General features: G+C 57.6%; 2 protein-coding genes across 14 annotated transcripts; both read right to left on the bottom strand.

Annotated features, from left to right (window-relative positions):
- Positions 1-5: 5 nt before the first annotated feature.
- LOC105493178 (phospholipase A2 group IVB) lies at positions 6-9562 on the bottom strand. The gene is made up of 21 exons (XM_024794657.2): positions 9554-9562; positions 8875-8937; positions 8059-8131; positions 7630-7766; positions 7387-7518; positions 7203-7243; positions 7025-7067; positions 6727-6781; positions 6327-6457; positions 5974-6057; positions 5663-5700; positions 4405-4540; positions 3622-3758; positions 3165-3387; positions 2922-3039; positions 2469-2606; positions 2195-2299; positions 1852-2031; positions 1400-1566; positions 653-836; positions 6-529 (listed from the first exon to the last, which is right to left on the bottom strand). The coding sequence occupies exons 1-21, from the start codon at positions 9560-9562 to the stop codon at positions 318-320; spliced, it is 2406 nt and encodes an 801-aa protein (XP_024650425.2). The 3' UTR covers positions 6-317.
- LOC105491790 (jumonji domain containing 7) lies at positions 8907-20592 on the bottom strand. Of its 13 annotated transcripts, none has more exons than XM_071067041.1 (9): positions 20503-20592; positions 15915-16601; positions 13569-13722; positions 13239-13484; positions 12818-12874; positions 12242-12337; positions 11938-12014; positions 11549-11708; positions 8907-11421 (listed from the first exon to the last, which is right to left on the bottom strand). In XM_071067041.1, the coding sequence occupies exons 2-9, from the start codon at positions 16128-16130 to the stop codon at positions 11333-11335; spliced, it is 1095 nt and encodes a 364-aa protein (XP_070923142.1). In that variant the 5' UTR covers positions 16131-16601; positions 20503-20592; the 3' UTR covers positions 8907-11332. The 13 variants fall into 13 exon arrangements, 11 of the variants coding, with proteins under 11 accessions (XP_070923142.1, XP_070923140.1, XP_070923141.1 ...); XM_071067039.1 differs by having other exon boundaries at positions 12242-12433; XM_071067040.1 differs by having other exon boundaries at positions 12797-12874.
- Between the last annotated feature and the right edge of the window lie 105 nt (positions 20593-20697).

The raw sequence follows: 20697 nt of genomic DNA on the forward strand, positions 1-20697 counted from the left end.
GCGCCTCACATGTGTATAAGTCTGTAATGTATCAAGTGTTCCATCTCACCTTGTCCAACTACTCAAGGTAGTGCAGAAGGGAAAACAGACATGGGCCATGGGGTTTTGGGTGATACACAAATGGGCTCGGCCTCCTTACCTCCCTGCAAACTGCTGAGGCCCCAGGGAGCTCCCAGCCCTCAGCATGGACCCTGGGACAGGGTCACCTGAGCCCCAGAGGCTCTGAAGCACTGGGTGGTGACAGTTCCCACCTGCAACTCAGCAGCCAGGGAATGAATGAGAGTCGGGGTGGCAGGGCCAGGCAGGGGCCCCGAACATCACTGGGGCCTGCGCTGCCGCCTCCGCTGCACTGCCTGGCGCAGGGCCTCCAGCAGCTGCTCCCGGTTGTTGCAGACATTATAATGTGTCAGGCGCAGCAGCTTGTCCACATCCTCCTGGCTATAGGTCACCTTCGTGTAGTGGTAGGGAGAGTCCACTGAAGACAGGTTCACCTCCCCAGCCGCCGCCGCCTCAGGTGTCCGCTGGACCCCTGTGGAGAGAGTGGAGCCTGGCATGGGGGAACACGTGGGGAAGGTGGGTTTGGGGATGCACAGGGGACGGAGGGAGTGTGGGGGACTAGGGCAGCAGGAGGGGGAGGTGAACAGTGGCTCACCAGGGGCCGAGTACTCCCGGAAGGAGTCGTTGACAAGAGGGAAGTGCAGCACCGCGGGAGCTCCGGGGCAGGTGGGGTCGGAGAAGGTGTGGCACTCCCGAGGCTGGAGCTGCTCTTCCGGGCTGGGCGAGATGGGCGGGAACGGGATCCCCTGCTCCTGGCAGAAGCGGCCCAGGAGCTGCAGCTGCTGCGGGCAGAAGGGGCTTCAGAGGGACGGGCCCTGGCGTCCTCAACACTGGGGCTGACGGTGTGAGATGCACCAAGATTCACGGACCTGGGGCTCAAACGCCAAGTCAGGGGCTCCAGTGGGGCCTACGAAGCCAGCCTTTGGGAAAAAAACACCACACCTGACAGGCCTTGGTGGCAGCTCCTCTGGGAAAAAAACGCCACACCTGACAGGCCTTGGTGGCAGCTCCTCTGGGGCTAGACGGAGCCGGGCTGCTCCCAGCTCTCCAGTTCTGACACTGGGAGGCAGAGCAGACTCGGCAGGTGGGCCCGGAGGCCCAGGACCACACCTCGCAGGTCAGTAAGAGGACCCAGATACAAGATAAAACCTCGACAGCTTCCCAACTTCCGGAAGAGAATGAGCTCCTCTAGTGGCAAAGTAACAGATTGCAGTGTCCCAGTCACATGCAGTCACTGTCACAGCTCCTAAAGGAAGCTGGACCAGACACTGGACTCCAAAGCCCTTCTCTTCAGGGGTCAGGGGCCACCCACCACCTCCCATGCCTGCCCACCCTCCCCAACCTGGAAGGCTCCGTGGAGGTTGTAGTCCAATGACAGGATGAGGTCCACGTCCCGAGTGGGCTGCAGGAGGGGCAGGCAGCTGGTGTTGATGAGGTAGCCAACATCCAGCAGGCACAGGTGGGGCTCCGAGGGTGTCAGCTGGTTGGGGAGCCCATCCAGAGTGGTAGCTGGAAGGTTGGGGAGAGCAGCAATTGTCACGGATACCAAGGGTACCAGATTCCTGCTGGAAGGAGACTCTGGCCTCTGGCCCCTGCTCTCCTGCTGAACTAACACCCCTGCAGCCCTGCAGGTGGGCCCTGGGTCCCCAAGACAAGGAGAAAAAGACCCCTGCTCCAAGCAGTCCAGGGAATCGAGCTCAAAGCAGGAGAACGAGAGTGGACCGGGAGGGGTGTCTGGAGCTGGGGACTCAAGGCTCAGGTGGCCACAGGAGGACTGTTGAGAGAAGCAAGTACCTTTCCAGGTGGAGAAGTGAGGATGCTGAAAGTAGTCTTTGTGGAAATGGAGGCCACGCAGGAAATTGTGTGTGGCCTGGGCCAGTGGGCGCCGTGTCAGAAGATCGGTGAAAAACTCAGCTATCCTGCTGGCTGTTGAGGGTGGTTCTTCTATCTTCAGAAGGGGGACCTGCTCCTTGTCTACACAGGCAAGGTGGGGGTGTGGGGGGAGAATGGGGACTCCTGCATCTTTATCCCCACCTTGGTGGTGACCCTGGAGGGGGAAGAGGTGAGACCCCCCACCCCCGGTACAGCCCCAGGTGGCTGCCTCTTGGCACCCTTATGAAGGGGCCGGAGCACCTACCCAGGTTGGCCTGGTTCCTGACCCAGCGGTCCCAGAACTGGCTGGGCTCTGAGGCCCAGTATAAGCTGTCCTGGAGGTTGGCTGCATACAGGTTGCTCCAGATACCTGAAAGAGCAGCCGTGAGGGAAGAGGGCCCCCGACTCCTGTCCCAACCCTACCCTTCCCCATGGCCAGTCCTGACCCAGGAAGCTCTTCTGACCGAGGGCCACCCTCTCTCTCAGGGCCCATTTTCCCTGCTCGGCCCAGCTTCCCCAGCCTACCCAGCGCCCCTCACCTTCTAAGAAGCAGATGCGGGACTCAGGGAGCCTCTTCGTCAGCTGCCCCATGAAGAACTCAGAGCCAAAGAGCTCAGAGGGGATGAAGGCCCCATACTTGGGGAAGCCGACCTCGTAGGGAGAGAACTCGCACCACTCTGTGAGAAGGCCACCCCTCAGCCTCATGGTGCAGAGCCCTTAGGCACCTGCATCCCCACCCAGGGCTTTGCTTTAGGGCAGCCGAGGACCAGGAGGCCCAGGCCTTGTGGCCTGGGCTTTGTGCATGGGACCTAAGGCCCCTCCCTCCTTCCCAAAGGCCCAAGGGACCCTGGTAGGGTGTCATTCTCCAGAAAGCACAGGACCTGGCCCAGGAGAGGTGGGTGTGACATCTGCCGTCTGCACACAGGCCCCGTCTCCCCTTACTCCACCAACCGCGAGGGCACAGGTCTCATCTCAGTTCTGGGGCCACTCACCCCCAAATTCAAAAGTGGACAGGCTCCGCCCCTTGGTGTTGAGGGCACAGTAGATGGGCAGAGGGTTCTGGCCATGACTCAGGGCCTCCCGCTGATCTGAGAGCTTGTGGTCATGGGGCTGGGGAAAGACGAGTGGAACCTGAACCCACAGCCACCTGGGTGCCCAGGCCCTTTCCCACCCTGCCGTCCAGCGCCCTGCCCCAGCTCCAGCCCTGGCTCTGCCTCCGGCCGCAGCCCCCGCACCTCGTCATGCAGCAGCGCCTCGTTGATGAGGGCCCACAGGCTGGTGAAGCAGCTTGGGTAGCCCAGGCGGGCACGCTCGGCCAGCTCCTGCCGGTACCGCTGCAGCTGGCTGGGGGCCAACACACCGAGCTTGCTCTTGGTCACCTGGGTCTTTAGCAACTCAGTGGGCCCTGCCAGGTCCTTCTGAGACCACTCTGGGTCCTCATAGAGGTTGGCCAAGGCCCTGGGAAAAGCCAAAGCCAGAGGGCTGTCACTGAAGGACCCCATCTAGACCTCACGTGCCCCGGGTTTTCTAGGACAATAGCCTGGCAGGGACCTCCCCAGGGTCTCCTGGAGCACATTTCTCCCTGGCACGTTCGTTCTCCCAGCCCTTCTAGTTTGCTCAGAGGCCTAGGAGAACCCTGGCACCAGCACCCCCTGCCCCACAGGGTCCAGCATCAGCCTGTCCCCAGCTCACCAGGTGGAACCCGAGGCCCCGGTAATGTAGGAGACGCAATCCAAGAGGCCCAGCTCCTTCAGGCTGGCCAGCTGCCCGTACAGGGAAGTCATTGCCCGGATCCCACCACCAGTGGCCATAATAGCTACCACTGGGATCTGGAAAAGAAGACAGCCAGGCCTGCAGAGGCCCTAGGGATGGGGAAGGCCAAGCCACGGGAAGAGGGGAAGAGGAGGTAGCAGGTCAAGTGGCCACCCAGGCCTGATCACAGGTCTTGGGACCAGTTCTGAGTCAGCCCTGGGGGCCAGAAACAGCCTTAGTAAGCACCCAGCTCCTCCAGTCCTAAGGGCTCCAGGAAAAAATGGCCCAGGCAAGTTCTGAGCCTCATCTCCTCACCCTCAGCCCCCGAGTCTGATGCTCACTTTCTGGAAGACCCAAGGCCTACCTTAAAATATTCCCAAATTGCCATCACTCCCCCAGGAGATGGCCCAGGCTAATATGAACCTCCTGAGGCAACCCAGGACCAACAGGCCTCATGCCAGCTATCTGTCTCACTCCTCAGACAGGCTAGGCTGAGAACCAGGAAACAGAGTAGGAAAGCCAGCCCTACAAGGCAGCTCCCGTGTGGGCTCCAGGCACCTCAAGCAACACTGCCTGGGCCAAGTCCCTCCTAACGCCAGGCGAGAGGAAGCAGGGTGGGGACAGGCAGCTGCGAACTCTGGTCTAGATCAGGGACAAGCAGCTCCAGTGTTCAGCACTGAACAAGCAAGCCTGGGGACACCCCATCCAGCCCAGCCCCCAAACCTCGTCCTCCTGCAGGTCTCTGTCCAGCTGCAGGGCCTGCCGCAAGGCCGTGGCCACCACCTGCTTCCTCCTGCTCAGGAAGGCCTGTTCCTCTGCACAGGGCCTGAAGCCCAGTCGCACGGCCAGCTCCCTCGGTCTGGCAGGGGAGGGAAGAGAACATGAGACAGCTCTCAGCCCTCCCCAGAGAATCGAAAGCTGGGTCTGCCTCACCTGCACTGCCCACTGCCCTCCCTCCTCTCCCCAACCCTCACTGCCACTCCTGTGTCACGAGACTGAAGTTTGACACCTAGGGAGGGTGTGTCTATGTGGACATGCTTGGGAATGCAGCAAAGCAGACTGGCGGGACACAGAATTCCGTGGCCATAAGAGGCTGCTTGGGGTCCCGGGTGCAGATAGGCCCCCAGGAAGGACCTACACCATGGATCCCCCCACCCAAGTCTCGTGCTCTGTCCCTCACCCATGGAGTTCAAAAATGACTACAAAGAGGGTGGATGCCGGGTGCAGTGGCTCACGCCTGTACTCCCAGCACTTTGGGAGGCTGAGGCAGGCATATAACTTGAGGCCAGGAGTTCAAGACCAGCCTGGCCAACATGGGGAAACCCTGTCTCCACTAAAAATATAAAAATTAACCAGGTGTGGTGGTGGGCACCTGTAATCCCAGCTACTCGGGAGGCTGAGGCAGGAGAATCGCCTGAACCCCAGAGGCAGAGGTTGCAGTGAGCCAATATCATGCCATTGCACTCCTGCCTGGGCAACAGACTCTGTCTCCAAAAAAAAAAAAAAAAGGGGGGGGAGGGACAGAAAAGGGCCAATGATTCTGTCTCCGAGAGGTGAGAAGCCGCTCTCCCAAGGCAGTGGGCGACAACTCTACGAAGATCATTTAAGATCTGACCATAACAGCTTCCACCCAAAAGGGCGCAATTTCCCCTCTTCTCTCCCTTGGTTTTCCTGCCCTCTCTGCGCCCCAAACCATGTTACCATTTTCCATCCTCACCTCCCTGCGTTTTCCAGCCAAACATTTATCAAGTGCTCCCCAGGTGCCTGGCACTGGGCTGGCCACTCACTCATCCCTCCGACCATAGGTGCTAAGGCTCCTCCCAGTACTTCGTGCCCCCTGCTGAGCGCCAGCCTGAGTGCCTTCAGAGAGCATGAGGATGAGGGGTGGCTGTTTCTCCCCCTCACTCCTCCAGGCCTGCTCCAGCCCTGCGCCCCGGTTACTTTTCCAGGACCTTGCCCAGTCTCCAGCTAGGCCTCTCACCCTGCTTCTTTTTTCAGCTCCACTCTCATCAGGGGGTCCTGAAAACCATGAAGGCCCCCGTCACAAAGGTCAGCCACCTCCACCCAGCTCTGCTCCTCTTACCCTGACCCCAGGCGTACCACCCCCACACTGTCTCCACAGGGGCCAGGCCTGAAGCAGGGATGCTCAGAGGATACTCCCCAAAAAGCCTGGCCCTCGGCACCTGCTCAGGGTGTGGCCCACGGAGAGAAGCGGGAAGCAGGCCCGTCCCTCTGTGGCCTGGGGCCCAGCCCAGTCCAGGCACCTTGCTTCCTCCCCTGGGAGGCCAGTACCTGGGATGTGGGGAAGACAAGCCTCACCACTTGGTCAGAGGGCAGGGCACTCAGTGGCACCTTTAGTTGCTCCTCGGGGGCATCCTGTAGGGGACAAAAGATGGAGACCTAAGAATCTTTATGCTTCCGCTTCTCACACGGACCTCACCAAACTCCCACTGGCAGCCATAGAGGTATGGGAGGGACGGGCAGGGGAGGCCAGCATGGGCCCACACATGCTGCCAGCGTGCCCACACTGCCAGGTGGGGCAGAGGTCAGGCTGGGAGGAGATGCTGAGCCAGGGTACTGGGAGGAGGGGTGGAGGGAGGGAGGAAGTTCTGGGGGCCCCACCTCCAGGGGGCGAGGCACACTACCTGCAGGTGAATACTCAGCTCCTGCTCCCAGCAGGCTGGGCAGTGGAAGCGGAAGGTGCCAGTGCCCACAGGGGCCTCCTGCGGACCCTCACAGGACCCAGGAACCACAAGCTGAACTCTGCGCTCTGAGGCTGGAAACAGGAGCCAGAGCAGAGAGGTTGAGGGCGCTATCTCTGCCCACAGAATCCATCTTGCTGGGAGGCCTGGAGAACACCTCCCTCTCCCCACTGAAATAGTCTGGTCAGGCCGGGGGTACGAGATGGAGCCCCCACCACGGTCCCCCTGAGAAGGCCTAAGGGGAAAGGTCAGGCCCCAGGGAGCCCCACAGAGAATTGTCCAATGCTTAAAGAGGGAAGACGGGCTGAGAGCCGGGGGTTGTCCCAGTGAGTTGGGGACTCACGCTTCTGGTCTCCTGTCTCCTCCAGTTGAACGTGCAAGCAGGAGAGCTCCCGGGCCTGAGTCATGAAGAGAGACCCTCAGACACTAACCCCACCCCCATTCAGGGACCCCACCCTCCCAGCACCCTGGCTCCTGCTGGTCTGCACTTCATTACCTGGACCCTTGAGATTGTATTCCCTTAACAAACTGAAATCCCAGGGTCCCCAGACAGAGGCAGCGGTGGGCCTGTGCCTCAAGCTGCTGGCACGAGGGAGTCCCGGGGACCCCAGACCACCTCCCAGAGCACTGGTCACACTCACCACCAGAACGCCATTGCCGACGAGCTGCTCGCCACGGTCAGCCCTGGAAAGAGATCCCAAAGCCCCCTTAGTAGGAGTCCAAGTTCTCACCCCACAGAGACCTGGGCATCCCCCAGGCACTAGTGCTGTCCTTCCCACGAGGCACCCCCACCCAAACGGCCCCAGGCCCCTGACTCACAGACTCTGCAGGCGAAATTCAACTTCCAGGCACCCCTCACCCTGGGAAGAGAGCCAGAAGCGAGTTAGAAAGGGTCAGGAGTGCGCATGTGTCAGTGAGTATGAGAGACATGCATGTGTGTGCATGTGCATGTGGCATTTCAACCCAGACACCAGCTGGGGCTGCCATGGAAACACCGCCTTGCCTGAGGGCTCAGTGAGAAGCTCTTGTGCCGGAACTCCCCAGCCCGCAGAGTCCCCGCATCAAACAGCACTGACAACACAGGGTCATCTCCGGTCACCAGGTCCTGGTCAAAGACTTTCAGTTCCACGACATTCTGGAGGGAAAAAGTGACAGGGCTGCAGGAGGGAGGGGACGGGAAGGTGAGCAGGGCAGCGGCAGCGGCTGGTGGGGATGTGGGTAGAGCTAGCGCTGAGGCCTGGCCCACCTTGAGCTGCCTGTGGATCCTAAAGTGAAAGCTCTGGTTCCAGACAGGGCTACTGCTGTTCTTGACTGTGCGTGTCTGGAGCCTGTGGCTGCAGGCTGTGGGCAGCCAGAGAGTCACGTAGCAGTCAGAGGGGGTCACTGCGGGAAGGAACAAGTGCCCAGCGGTGGCCAAGAGCCCTTCCCAGCCACCCAGACCCACTTCCTTCCATCACCTGGAGCCCCATGTGGGGTAAGACTAAGGGGAGGGGAAGCGGGGGACAGAGGCAGAGCCCCAGCTGCCACCTTCCATTCAGAAGCTCCTCTCAGCCCCCTCCTCTAGGCCCTGCCCACCAGCCCACCCGCCTCCACCAAATCCAGCCACAGCACCCTCCTCCTCAGCACCCTCCTCCTCCCTCAGCCCAGCAGAGGTGCCAGGGCGGTGCGCACTCACCTAGGTCCTTAGAGGGTAGGTGATGGGCCTTCAGGACACGAACTGTGAGCAGGCAGGTCCTGGACACCTCTGCCTGCAGAGGCGGGAGAGGGGAGACCTGCTACAGGCTGATGAAGCCAAGGGTGACAGGGGCTGCAAAGGAGGCTGGAGCAGTGCCTTAAGGCTTAATCCTGAACCCCAGGCCTGTCCTCCATCCCATCAGAATCCTGAATCAACAAGAGGAGACATGACATCTCCATCATGATGCCTGCCAGCACTCACACAACGCTCTGCGCCGGCTCTGGGCCAAGGGCTTTGCATACATTAACTCATTTGTCGCACAACCACCGTATGCGCAGATACTATTTATGACGACCCACTCCACGAGGAAACTGAGGCACAGAGAAGCAGTCATTTGCCTGAGGTCCAGAATTGGGACTGGAGCCCGGGCAGGCTGGCTCCAGATTTATGCCTCACACAGACCTGCTTCCACCTCCTTCGGGTAGTATTCTTTAGGCTCTCCACCCCACATCCCCAGCCCACACCCCGGCTAAGCAGCTTTCAGGCTGGTCTTGGGTGGCAGGGGACATAAGCTATCGAGGGAGGGGAAGTGGCAAGTCAGGGCCTTGGGCCCCGGCTGAGCTGCTCTCGCACCCTCCCTCTACCCCTGGTCAGAAGTGCATCCTGAAAATGTGCTCTCTCCTGGGCAGGGGAGGTGGCTCCTAGCTCAGACCCCTCACAGGCTGTCGCGTCTGCCAGGTCAGGCTGAAGATGGTCCCCCAGTAGCTCCCTCCAAACCCATCCCCCGGTTCCAGGAATGCAGCCTGGCAGGCGCACCGGGACCAGGGAAGCCAGTGCCAACTGCTTCCTTTCGGCCTTCTGCCTGCCTCCACAAGGGGCCTAACAGGTCAAGTCCAGGGAGCAACCAGGTCCAGGGCAGTGCTGGAGAGCCTCATCCACCAGGACCCCCACACTCCAGGCAACTGAGTCAGAGGAGCACAGAGCAGCCACTTCCTTCCAGGGCCTCAGGACGGCAGCTGGGAACCTGTGAGTCTCCAGGGCCCATATCCATGGTGCCAGGGAGCTGTGCCAGGAGCCCGTTCCCAGGGCAGAAAAAACTCAGGCTGGATCCCTCATCCCCAGGCCTCCTTCTCCCCTGGCTTCTGCCCACTGCCCTGGTCTTGTGGTCAATAAACTCCCCTCCCCACACCTGGAGAAGACCACAGCTCCCATAAGAAACATACTAACCAGGCCCCCACCGCTCCCATAAGAAACATACTAACAGGCCCCCACCACTCCCATAAGAAACATACTAACCAGGCCCCCACCGCTCCCATAAGAAACATACTAACCAGGCCCCCACCGCTCCCATAAGAAACATACTAATCAGGCCCCCACCGCTCCCATAAGAAACATACTAACCAGGCCCCCACCGCTCCCATAAGAAACATACTAACCAGGCCCCAGGTAGAGAGCAGGGGTCAGCGTGGGGACCCAGCACCCTGCCAGGCCTTACCAGAGCCATGAGACCGAGTCCTTAGGAGCAGGAATGATGAAGCAGTGGCCACAGGATCAAGGACTGTGGGCTTTCTGACCCAGAGCCAGGGATGTAATGTCCCAGTTGGTCCCAAGTCCCTCCCACCTGCTGCCTCTGCTCCACCTAAGCTCCACACCCACTCCTGGACCAGCCACCTGTCCAGGAAACGAGGCACCCTAAGCCTGTACTAGCACTCCTGACACCTCTGTGGCACTCGCCAGCCATTACCACCTGGGCCTGCCCCGCCCAGCCCTGAACTCCCAGCTCTGCAATCCTAGTCCGGAGAGCCTGCTGCCAGGGGCTGAGCAGAAGGAAAGCAGGGGTGAGTCCCAGAACAGCAGCCAAGGGAACAGTGGAGTGCCCCGTCACAGGCCTTTCGCAACTCTGGCACCTGTTCGACAGGAATGCCCAGTCTTGACTGCAGGGCTCCATCAATCTGAGATGAGCACCCGGGCCCCCTCACGACAGGCAGGGGAGTGGCTGTCACATAAAACAGCCCTTCAAAGCCAGGTGCTGAGTGGCCAGGGATGAGGCCTGTGGGTTGGCACTCAGGGGCAGGGGGTTCTTCTGTCTCTAGGGCATGGTTTGTAGGGGGTCAGAGTGTGGAGACCAACTCCTTCCTCAGAGGGACAGCCCCAGAACAGGCAGGGGCTTCTGTCCCTTCCTGCCTGTGCCTATTATGGGAAAAGCAGGGGTTATCCCCAGGGCACCAGGTCCCACCTGCTGCCCCTGAACTGGGGGAGGACCGTAACCATAGCAAAGCTAGGAATAGCTCTCAAGGTCCTGGGCCGAAGAGGTCTGGGCGAGAGAGTTCCAAGACTGAGGTCTGCTTGCTTGTCCCAGGGAGGGGCTGCTGTGGCTCTCATGGACAGCGGAACTTGGGGCAGCTGACAGCTCTTTGGGCCCAGGCTGGGATCCAGCCCTCACCCCCCAGTGAAGGTCACCCTGAAGTTTTTACCTGAACCTTCAGGCCCTCCTTAGAGCACAGAAGGCAACTTCAAGAGGGAGGATCAGAACATACGACTCACAGGCCGGGCGAGGTGGCTCACGCCTATAATCCCAGCACCTTGGGAGGCTGAGGAGGGTGGATCACGAGGTCAGGAGATCGAGACCATCCTGGCTAACACAGTGAAACACCATCTCTACTAAAAATACAAAACATTAGCCAGGCGTGGTGGCGGGCGCCTATAGTCCCAGCTACTCGGGAGGTTGAGGCAGAAGAATGGTGTGAACCCGGAGGCGGAGGTTGAAGTGAGCCGAGATCACACCACTGCACTCCAGCCTGGGCGACAGAGCGAGACTCCATCTCAAAAAAAAAAAAAAAGAACATACGACTCACAGCTACCTTTTATTCAACATGTCCTGTGTGCCAGCTCCACGCTGGTCCTCATAGACATCATCTCCAAGCCCATGATAGCCCCGCGAGGTAGAGCCATTATTATCTGTTTACTGACAGGACACCAATGCCCAAGATGCAGTGACTCTCCCAACATCACAGCACTGGGGAGAGGTGCTGCTGCACCTGATCCCTGCTCCGCTCACCTGTGTGGCAACTTCCTGAGAACCCTCACCCAGACCTGCCTGGCACCTTGAGTCCTCATGACCACATTCCAAGATCCTCCAAAGTTGATCTCAAGCCATGCTGGACCCTGGGCCAGCAGCCAGCATGCACACTCCAGGCTCTCGAGAATTGACCCGGCCAGGGAGGGGCTGGCCCCTTCCCCCGAGGCGTGCCTGGCCATGTTCACCAGTGCTCCATCAGTCAAGGCCTGAAGCCTTGGTGAGGGAGTCGAGCAGCTGGAAGTAACTATACTTGAGGTCGTATTCCATGTCATACCAGAAATTCACTGTGGGAAGAATGGGGATCTGAGTATGAAGGTCGCTCTTCTGACCTGGAGCCTCCCAAGCCTCCCCCTAGAGGCCCTGCTGGACCTTGGCAGGGCCTGTCCCCGGGCAGCCTGGGCAACTCCTTACCTGCAATGCAGCCCTGGGACTGCTGGACGTGGTGGAACCACAGAGCCGGCAGATAGAGCATCTCACCGGCCCGCACTGTACAGCGAAGGGCCTGGGCCTGACTGTAACTGGGGTAGCGGGCTAGGTCTGGCGCCAAGGGGTCCAGTGGGATCCAGGGCACCTGGGAACACATCAGATGCCAGGGAGCAGCCCCCCAGACCCCCCAGGACTTCAGGCTCTGTCCCTTCCAAAGGTCAACACCATAGACCCTGCTCAGCTCAGCAATGAAAGGCCTCAGACTTAGGGATTTTTCAGAGCAAGGTGCCACCTCCCCAGATCTTTTGTGCCTGCTCTTCAGGGCCAGGCTTCTGCCCTTCTCCCTCCCTAGAGCCCAAGAACAGGACAAACACCTTCTCCATGGCCTCTTCATCCACCACCTTAAAGGTGCCCTCTTCGGTTAGCTGGTAGGTTGCCGGCGTGTACAGCTCTGGAGCCCAAGGGAGAAGGGTGTGGGGGAACTGCAAACGGCCTGGAACTTGCCAGACCCTCCTCCACCCCAGCCAGCCCTGGGCAGGGGCAAGGGGATCAGGGGCCCTGGTGCAGTGGGGATGCCACAGCCACACCTCAGGCCTGGGAACTGGCCTCCCAGGCTCTTGCTGCCTCCCTCCCCCTTGGGCCAGCTGTTCCCCAGCCCCTGCAGGCCACATCCCCTACCATAGGGGATGAAGGGCCGGTCGCTGGGCGGATGTAACAGGAAATGCTTCTCTCCTGAGACCACGCAGTAGAGGTTCTCATAGGGGTCCTTGTGCACTGCCAACATAAAGAAGGCCCGGGGGCAGGGTATGGAGGGCAGGGGCACAAGAGGCGGCAAACCATCATGCTGAGAGCCCTGCACCCCAAGACGGCCTATGACAAAAGAGAAGCACACAGAGTCAGTGGGCTGGAGATGCCAGGGGCTCTGATGTGCATTCTGGAACTCCACCTACCAGGGTCTTAATGCTCGCCAGGCCCTGGACTCCTCTCCACCAAGAGGGGAAGTTCTCCTACACCTACCCCCTGACCCAGCTGGCCTTTAGGGAGCTTTCTTTGGGTCTAGAAGAAACAATGCACCCACCCCCAATGCCACGGGTCCCTTCCCCCACCTCAGCTGTCAAGGGAAGCCCTCTGTGGTGCCCGAGTCCTAGAAGCCAAAAGAAATCTTAGAGAACAGTCAGTCCAACCTCCAACCAGGGTCTTCCCTCCCTCTGCCCCCACCTGCTCCTTCCCCACCTTTGTATTCCCGACACCTACAAGAAGTCACCGCAGCCGCCTCCCCTAGCCAGAAGTTCACAGCATCGGGCATCTTTCCTGCAGGGCAGATGGCAGAGAGCAAGTTAGGAAGGCCAGGCTGGGGATAGCTGCCATCCAGTGATGCCGGAGCCAAAACCTGGGTGAGCACAGAAGAATCCCAAGAAAGGGGTCAGGGAGAAGAGGGAGAGGTTGGGAAAGCTTGGGGAAGGGGCCCGCCCTCCCCTGGGGCAGAAGGAAGGACAACAATCTTCGGTAGTTTGTCTATGATTAAGTCAAGGCCTGGGAATGTATTTAGTGAGCTGCACCAGATGCTGACAGGACCAAGCCTGTAGGTCAGGTCATCACCTAAGGGCAAGCAGGCTGACCCCCTCCTTCCTGTATCTTCCCTGCCCCGGGCCAGGACCACCCCACCTCCACTCACCCAGGGCTTCTGAGGCCCAGGGCACATGGGATTCCAGGTCAGGCAGCAGCTGGGGCAGCTCGGTGGGCAGGTTGGAGCACTGCTTCTGCACGTAGAGGACCCCGGGGTGCTGGGCCCGGCCCTCCAGCACATCCAGCACGAAGCTCAGGGGCACGCGGCGTTCAGCTGGCATCACGAAGCGGTCCCCTCTCACGGCATCCGCGTAACCGTCTGGGGTCACGGCCACGCTCACCTCCGTGGACCCCACTGTGGCTCTAGAGGAATGGACGCTCAGCCCATGCCTAGATGCCAGTAATCACTGCTCACACCCAACCCCAGGGCAGCTCCCACCTGAAATAGGGGAGGGACCACTTTTGGAGGGCCGGCCAGTGCTGCAGAGCGTTGCGGATGATGCACGGCCTGCTGGGGCAGACCCAGTCCCGGTAGAAGTGGAGCGGAGTTGGGGGCTTGTCCAGGTAGGGTACAGCAAGAGGCACGCTGAGCTCTGAGAGAAAGAGGAAGATGGGGGATGGAGGGGCTGAAGTCAGCAGCACCCAGTCCCAGCCCAAGAGATGCCCTCCCTGGAAAGGCCAGGCTGTCACTGGGAAATGCTCATTGGTGACCAAAGGACCCTGGACAACCAGTAATAGAAGGATGAGGAGGGAAAATGAAAGCAGAAAGCATCACGCACACACACCAGCATGGGCCCCGACCGTGCACAGGGCCAGGGGCTGCTACACAACCCATAATCCAAATCGCCCGTGGGGCTGTGTCTGCACAGTGAACCCTCTCTGCCTTCCCACCTTGGAGGGCCAGCCTCCCAGCATCTACCAGAAAGGCACCATGGAGTGGTGTTGGGAACTCCAGAATGAATAAGGCTGAGGCCCCATGGCCACGGGCTATTCTGGGTGGGGTGTGGCTCTGGGAAGCCCCCTTCAACAGTGATATTTACTGAGCACTTGGCTTGGCTAATCTGGGGCTATCAGGGATCACACAATTATCTTGGGAAATTTACAACCTTCTTACCCAGGGAGACAAACTAACAGATGACACCAATGGAGGAAAAGGAAGGGCTGGGCTGTGGTTTGGGTCCTGCTGAACAGCATCACCATGTCCAGACACCCAGGGCCACCATGTGCACTTCCGCGGGCTGTGTGGTATGCACCTGTGCAGGGGTCTACAGTGGCCCTGTGTCACCTCTAATCAAAATCTCTTTTTGACTCAGCTTTCTTTCTCCTTCACTCCCATCATCCTACTGGTTGGCTCTAAGTCCTGTTGATTCTGTCTCCTGTGTCTCTCAAACCCACCGTCTCCTCTCCTCCACTGGCATCCACATTCCAACTACCTCCTTTGGGTCCTCACTCAAATATCACATTGATAAGGCTTCCTTCTCTGACTATACTTTCTAAATTTATAATCTGTCCCCCTCCCCACTGTCAAAAATCTTTATACCCCTTTCCCTATTTTTTCTCCTTCATATTCATCACCATCTAACATGCTATATATTTTAGGGCTGGACATGGTGGCTCATGTCTGTAATCCCAGCACTTTGGGATGCAGAGGCAGGAAGATTGCTGAGGCTGGGAATTCAAGACCAGCCTTGGCAAGGTAGCGAGACCCCATCTCTACAAAAAAACTAAAAATTATCTGGACATGGTGGCATGCACCTATACTCCTAGCTACACTACAGGCTGAATGAAGCAGAAGGATCACTTGAGTCCAAGAGTTAGAGGCTGCAATGAGCGATCATCATACCACGGCACTCCAGCCTGGGTGACAGAGCAAGACCTTATCTCAAAAAAGTATATATATATTTCATGTACATAAACTGTTTATCGTTCTGTCACCCTTGCTAGAATGTAAACTCCACAAGGGCAGAGACACTCATCTTGTTCGCTGATGTACCCCCTGGGACCTAGAACAGTACCTAACACACAGCATGTAATCAGCAAATATTTGCCTAATGTTGAATAGAAGTCTCCAGCATCCTGGCTGGATGGTTGCGGCAGTGAACTAGCTGGTTTCTCTGGCTTAATTCCACTCCCTCTCAAAGTATTCATCATCATAGCCTCAGTCATCTCCTGAAGATACAATCTCATCTTGCCATACCCCTAGTAACAAATGCCTCGATGGCTTACCACTGCTCCTTAGAGAATGCCGCCTGCCTTGGCACGCACGACCAAGAACAACCTACTCTTCCAGTCTGATTTCCTGTCTTGTGCCTGCCCTTGCCACACACCCTCTATTCAGGTGGTACCTGACTTTGTCCCAGCTGCTCACTCAGACTGGAATGTCTTTTTGCTGGTTTTTATAAAGTGTACAGGGCTTTGCTTTGCTACATTTATGCTCTAGGTCGAGCCAGAAGGCCTTGGTGTCCATTTGGTGGTTACTACATCCTGCTCCAAATGGTCCCAGCACTGATGTTCACCTCTGAGGTTACGCCGCATCTCTCACAGCCACACCATGCCAGTCACCTTTACTTTCTGATCAGTTGGAAAGTGAATGTTCTTAGATCAAAAATTGTAACTGAGTGAGAAGACCCCCGTGGGCCCAGGAATACTGGAAAGGAAAGAGCTGGCATGCCTGCTTGCTTCCCTGGCTAGAGGCAAGATGGCACCCGTCCACTAGATATGGGATCCAGGAGATAGGAAAGTGGCAAAGGCCTTCCCAGTCATGCCAGCCCATCCAAGCAGTCACCTTGGGAGACGGTGGTCTGAGGCTCAGTACATCTCCCTGTTGTACTCGCTGAGATTCTTTTGAGACAGCATCTTGCTCTGTTGCCCAGGCTGAAGTGCAGTGATGCAATAATGGCTCACCACAGCCGCAAACTGTCACCGGACCTTTGGGGTGTTGCTTTGCCAACTGGAAACCTCTGTGGCCAGTGATGCCTTTGCCCGTTTTGCTCAGGCCCATTGGGCCCACTCATCCCTGCAGGCTGTGCTCGGCTCATGCCACCAACCTGTATCCCACACCTGCCAAGGGCGAGTGGGGCGGCGAGGTGTGTGTGAGCCAATGAGTGTGGAGTCTGGCCACTGTGCACAGCCAGGTATGTGGGCTGCGGTGGGGCAGGCAGCTCCAGGTGCCAACATGGGCTCTGGTTTCCTGCAAGGCTGCAGTTAGACCAAGTATACCATAAGTAGCTTCCACAGCTGACACTAGGAAACATGGTGGTGCTTGGAAGCTTGGAGATACCAGGAACTGCAGAGCCCTAAAGAGGATGTCAGAACCCCAGCTTGGGGAGCTCCTGGGTCTGGGCTCCCCAAAGGGCTGCAGCTCTTCTTTCCTTCTTGTCATCCACCATGTGGCGAGCAAGACGCATGGTTCAGCCCTCTTCATGTTACAGCTCTTTTAGCCCCGCCATTCAGCACGTCCCCAGTTCTTGTCCTGCATCCAGGAAGAATGAAGTACATACAGACAAGTAGAGGGTTAACAAGACAAAGAGGAGCTTTACTGAGCCATGGAACAGCTCAGAGGAGACCCACAGTGGGCAGCTCCTCTCCGCAGCCAGGGTATCCCCATGAGTGTTCAGCTCTCAGCAGAGAGGATGGCTCCTCTGCAGGACTTCGCTTTGCTACATTCGTGCTCTAGGTCGAGCCAGAAGGCCTTGGTCTCCATTTGGTGGTTACTACATCCTGCTCCAAATAGTCCTGGCACTGATGTTCACCTCTGAGCTTATGCTGCGTCTCTCGTGGCCACACCATGCCAGTCACCTTTACTTCGCAATCAGTTGGAAAGTGAATGTTCTTAGATCAAAAATTGTAACTGAGTGAGAAGACCCCACTGGGCCCAGGAGTGCTGGAAAAGAAAGAGCTGGCTTGCCTGCTTGCTTCCCTGGCTAGAGTGGCTCCTGTCTGTGGGCAGGTTGCCGAGTCTCTCCAGCTCTCAGCAGAGAGGGCAGCTCCTTCCTGCAGCTGGTCGTCCCATTGTCTCTTCTGGTCTGGCTGAGTCAGGGGCTTCTTATGGCCCTCAGAGGGGAGGAAGTACATGCCTATTGGTCCATGGGCAGCCATGGGTGGGCCAGAAAAAGCATCAAAATTTCCCATTCCAATCCATGAGACCCGCAGCCCAGCCCCCAGGCTTCAGGCCTTCCCTGGCTTGAAGGTCAGGCTTCACCCGGGACCCATCTGCCTCTTGCCACCATTCATGGCACCCAGGCTGTTTGTGCCAAGGGGTGCCTGCAGGCCAGCACTGAGCTGCCCTCAGCCCCTCTTGGCTTCCCTCCCATGCTCGTTGGCACCCAAAGGCCGGAGGGGGCCAAGGTGGCAGGGGGCTGGTGTGTCAGCACTGCCCAGAGCATTCACACACCCAGTCAAGCCGCAGCAGCACCCAGGTTCAGCCTCAACTTTGCTCCATGATCAGATCAGGTGCTGACAGTGGGGAAAGCCAGACAGCAGGATCAGGCACTTCCGAGCCTGTGGCAGCAGAAAGGGGCCTTCCTGGGCCCCCGAGAGTGCAGAGATGCCTGGCCCCACAGCTGCAGCCGCAGCCAGGAGGGTGGGGCTTCTGCCTGCTCCTGGCTCCCAAGAGCACAGGGGTACCTGAGTTGCAGCCCGGGCTTGGGTGGTTGCAATTGTGCCTAGGGAGCTCCCACTCCACCACTTGGAAGGGGTGGGGCTCCCACTTGTCTCCAGTTCCTGCCAGCTCTGTGGAGCATGCGGCCCAGCTGCACCTCCTCTTTGCATTTTCCCCACAGTGGCAGCGGGCAAGGTGCAGATGGCACGGCAGCCCCGACCACCCCACACAAATAAGCCTGATGGTCCTGGGGCTGGCCCTACAAGTCCCGGCTGCACCTTTGGCAGGGTGCTCGTGGGCTTCTGGGATATGGCGGGGAGCGAGGTTGAGGCTGCAGCAGAGGGTCTGGGCTTAAGAGCAGGTCCTGCCCAGCTGTGTGAGGGTGGGGGTGGTGCAGTCGGCTGCCTCAGGGATGCAGGGAACAGGGGACTCACTACTACCACTGCCACTCCCAGAGCCGCTTCTGCTGCCCGACTCGTGCCTCCCCACTGCAGCCAGCATGATGACAGCATCCACTCGACTGCCGCCACTGTCATCAGAACTACCAGACTCAAGCAATCCTCTTGCCTCAGCCTCCTGAACAGGTGGGACTACAGGCACATGCCACCACACGATTGTGTCTCACTATGTTGCCCAGGCTGGTCTTGAACTCCTGGCCTCAAGAGATCCTCTCACTAAGTAAGGAGACCACTACTATTCTGCTGCCTTCCTACCCCCACCTTGCCTAGTTCACAAGACAGGAGAAAAGAGAGAAAGAAACAAAAGTAAGATAAATAGCCAGACAACCTTGGCACCACCACCCGGCCCTAGGAGTTAAACAAAGTAATAATAACATCAACCCCTGGCCTAAACTACTTGTGTTATCTGTAAATTCCAGACACTGTATGAAAAAAGCATTGTAAAACTTTCTGTTCTGTTAGCTGATGCATGTCGGCCCCAGTCACGTTTCCCACGCTTGCTCAGTTTATCACGACCCTTTCACGTGGACCCCTTAAAGTTGTAAGCCTTTAAAAAGGCCAAGTATTTCTTTTTCAAGGAGCTCGGTTCTTAAGACATGAGTCTGCCGATGCTCCCGGCCGAATAAAAAACCTCTTTCTTTAATCCGGTGTCTGAGGAGTTTTGTCTGCGGCTCATCCTGCTACATCACTTTGGCCTCCTGAAGTGCTAAGATTACAGGCGTGAGTACTGAACACAGCCTGGGATTCTGGAAATACGTGGAAACTGCCATTTTTTCACCCTTTGGACTTCTGCAATTAGGGATTTGTTTTACTTGCTCACCATTTTTAGAGAATGGCTGCTTTTCTCTCCTGGGGCTTCAAAGTGAGAAAATTTCAAAAGGGATCCAAACAATTCCTTTGACCCCATAACTCTACTAAGAATTTAACTAACAAGGCTGGGAGCAGCAGCTTATGCGTTCCACGGTGTTCCGAAACTTTGGAATTCCGAGGTGGAAGGATTGCTTGAGCCTAGGAATTTGAGACCACCTGGTCTCTACTAAAATTCAAAAAAATTAGCCAGGCATGGTGGTGCATGCCTATAGCCTCAGCTACTCCCAGGCGCTGAAGCAGGAGGATCTCTTGAACCTGGGAGGTCAAGGTGCAGCGAGCTATGATTGTGCCACTGCACTCCAGCTTGGCTGACAGAGTAAGACCCTGTCTCAAAAAATATATATATAAAGAATTTAACCAATAAAAATACTCACACATGTGCACAAAGACCCTGCTCCTGCAGACTGGCTTCTTCACTGTTTCCTGAACACATCGGGCACACTCCCACCAAGGGCTTTGCCTGCACTTGCCTTCTAACCTACTTCTACTCTACAACTTACTCATTCAGTACACCTGTGATTAACTGTCCACCTTCTCACTTAGAATGTAACAGGGCACAGAATGTAAAGGAGAGAGATTTGTTTTGTTCAGTGATGTATCTCAAACACAGTGAACAGAACCTGGCACACAGAGATGCTGAATAAGTATTCGTTAAATCAATACTCAAAGCATTCGTTGCAGCATTATTGAAAACAACAGATTGGACATGACCTAAATGAGTAAGTGAAAAAGACTGAGGTAGAGGAATGTGAAATGATCTCCAAGATACACGGTGCAGAAGAGTATGTTTAGCAGGCTACTATTTGTACAAAAAAAGTGTAAAAAGTCATGTGTGCACGGATATAAACAATCTTTCTGGAAGAATGCAAACCGGGGCTGGGAGGGAACCGTGCTTCATTTACATTGCATACCATTATATATTACATACCCATCACATATACATGTGCCTGTGTTGCTGTTCAGTGGGAAGAAATCATTTAAAAATAGAAAAAAGGAGAGAAGAGAGGAAGAAAGAAAAGGAATAAAAACTTAGCAGGGGAAGAGCCAGGGACCATTTGGTCAGCCTGCAGTCCTCCCAAAGTGGGAGAGGGGAGTTGGGGCCGGAGGTGGGGCACGTGGGGGAGAAATCCGGCCACCACCTGTGTGCCTTTGATGCGCTTTCAACAAGGGTACCAGCAAATTCCTCAAGACTGTGGGAAACACAGGGCTTCGTCACGACCACGGTCAAGACGGCACCGGGCCTCGGGAATGACATGAACAGTCACCCAGGAAGCCGCGGGAGTGCGCGAACACTCGGGGAGGGAAGCGGGTTGTGACAGAAGAGCAACCCGAGCGGGGCCTTAGGCCAGTCGCACACGCGAGGTTCCGAGCCCCCGGTGTCAGCGGCATCCCAGGGCCCCTCCCATGTTCGGAGATCGCCGCAGCCTCTGGCAGAGCCCACTCACCCCTTGCAGCGGCCGGGAATTCTCGTAACTCCCTCCTCACGGCGTCCAAAGCCGCCTCCGCCATGGCTGCGTCTGAGCTGGCCTCAACCCGACGTCCCGCCGCAGGCCACACCCCCCCAGACCCTCGCCCCGCCCTTCCCGAGGCCCCCGCCGCAGGCCACACCCCCAGCACCCCGCCCCGTCCTGCCCTGGTAG

The sequence above is a fragment of the Macaca nemestrina genome, chromosome 7 (genome assembly GCF_043159975.1).
Source record: "Macaca nemestrina isolate mMacNem1 chromosome 7, mMacNem.hap1, whole genome shotgun sequence".
NCBI classification, from domain to species: Eukaryota; Metazoa; Chordata; class Mammalia; order Primates; family Cercopithecidae; genus Macaca; species Macaca nemestrina.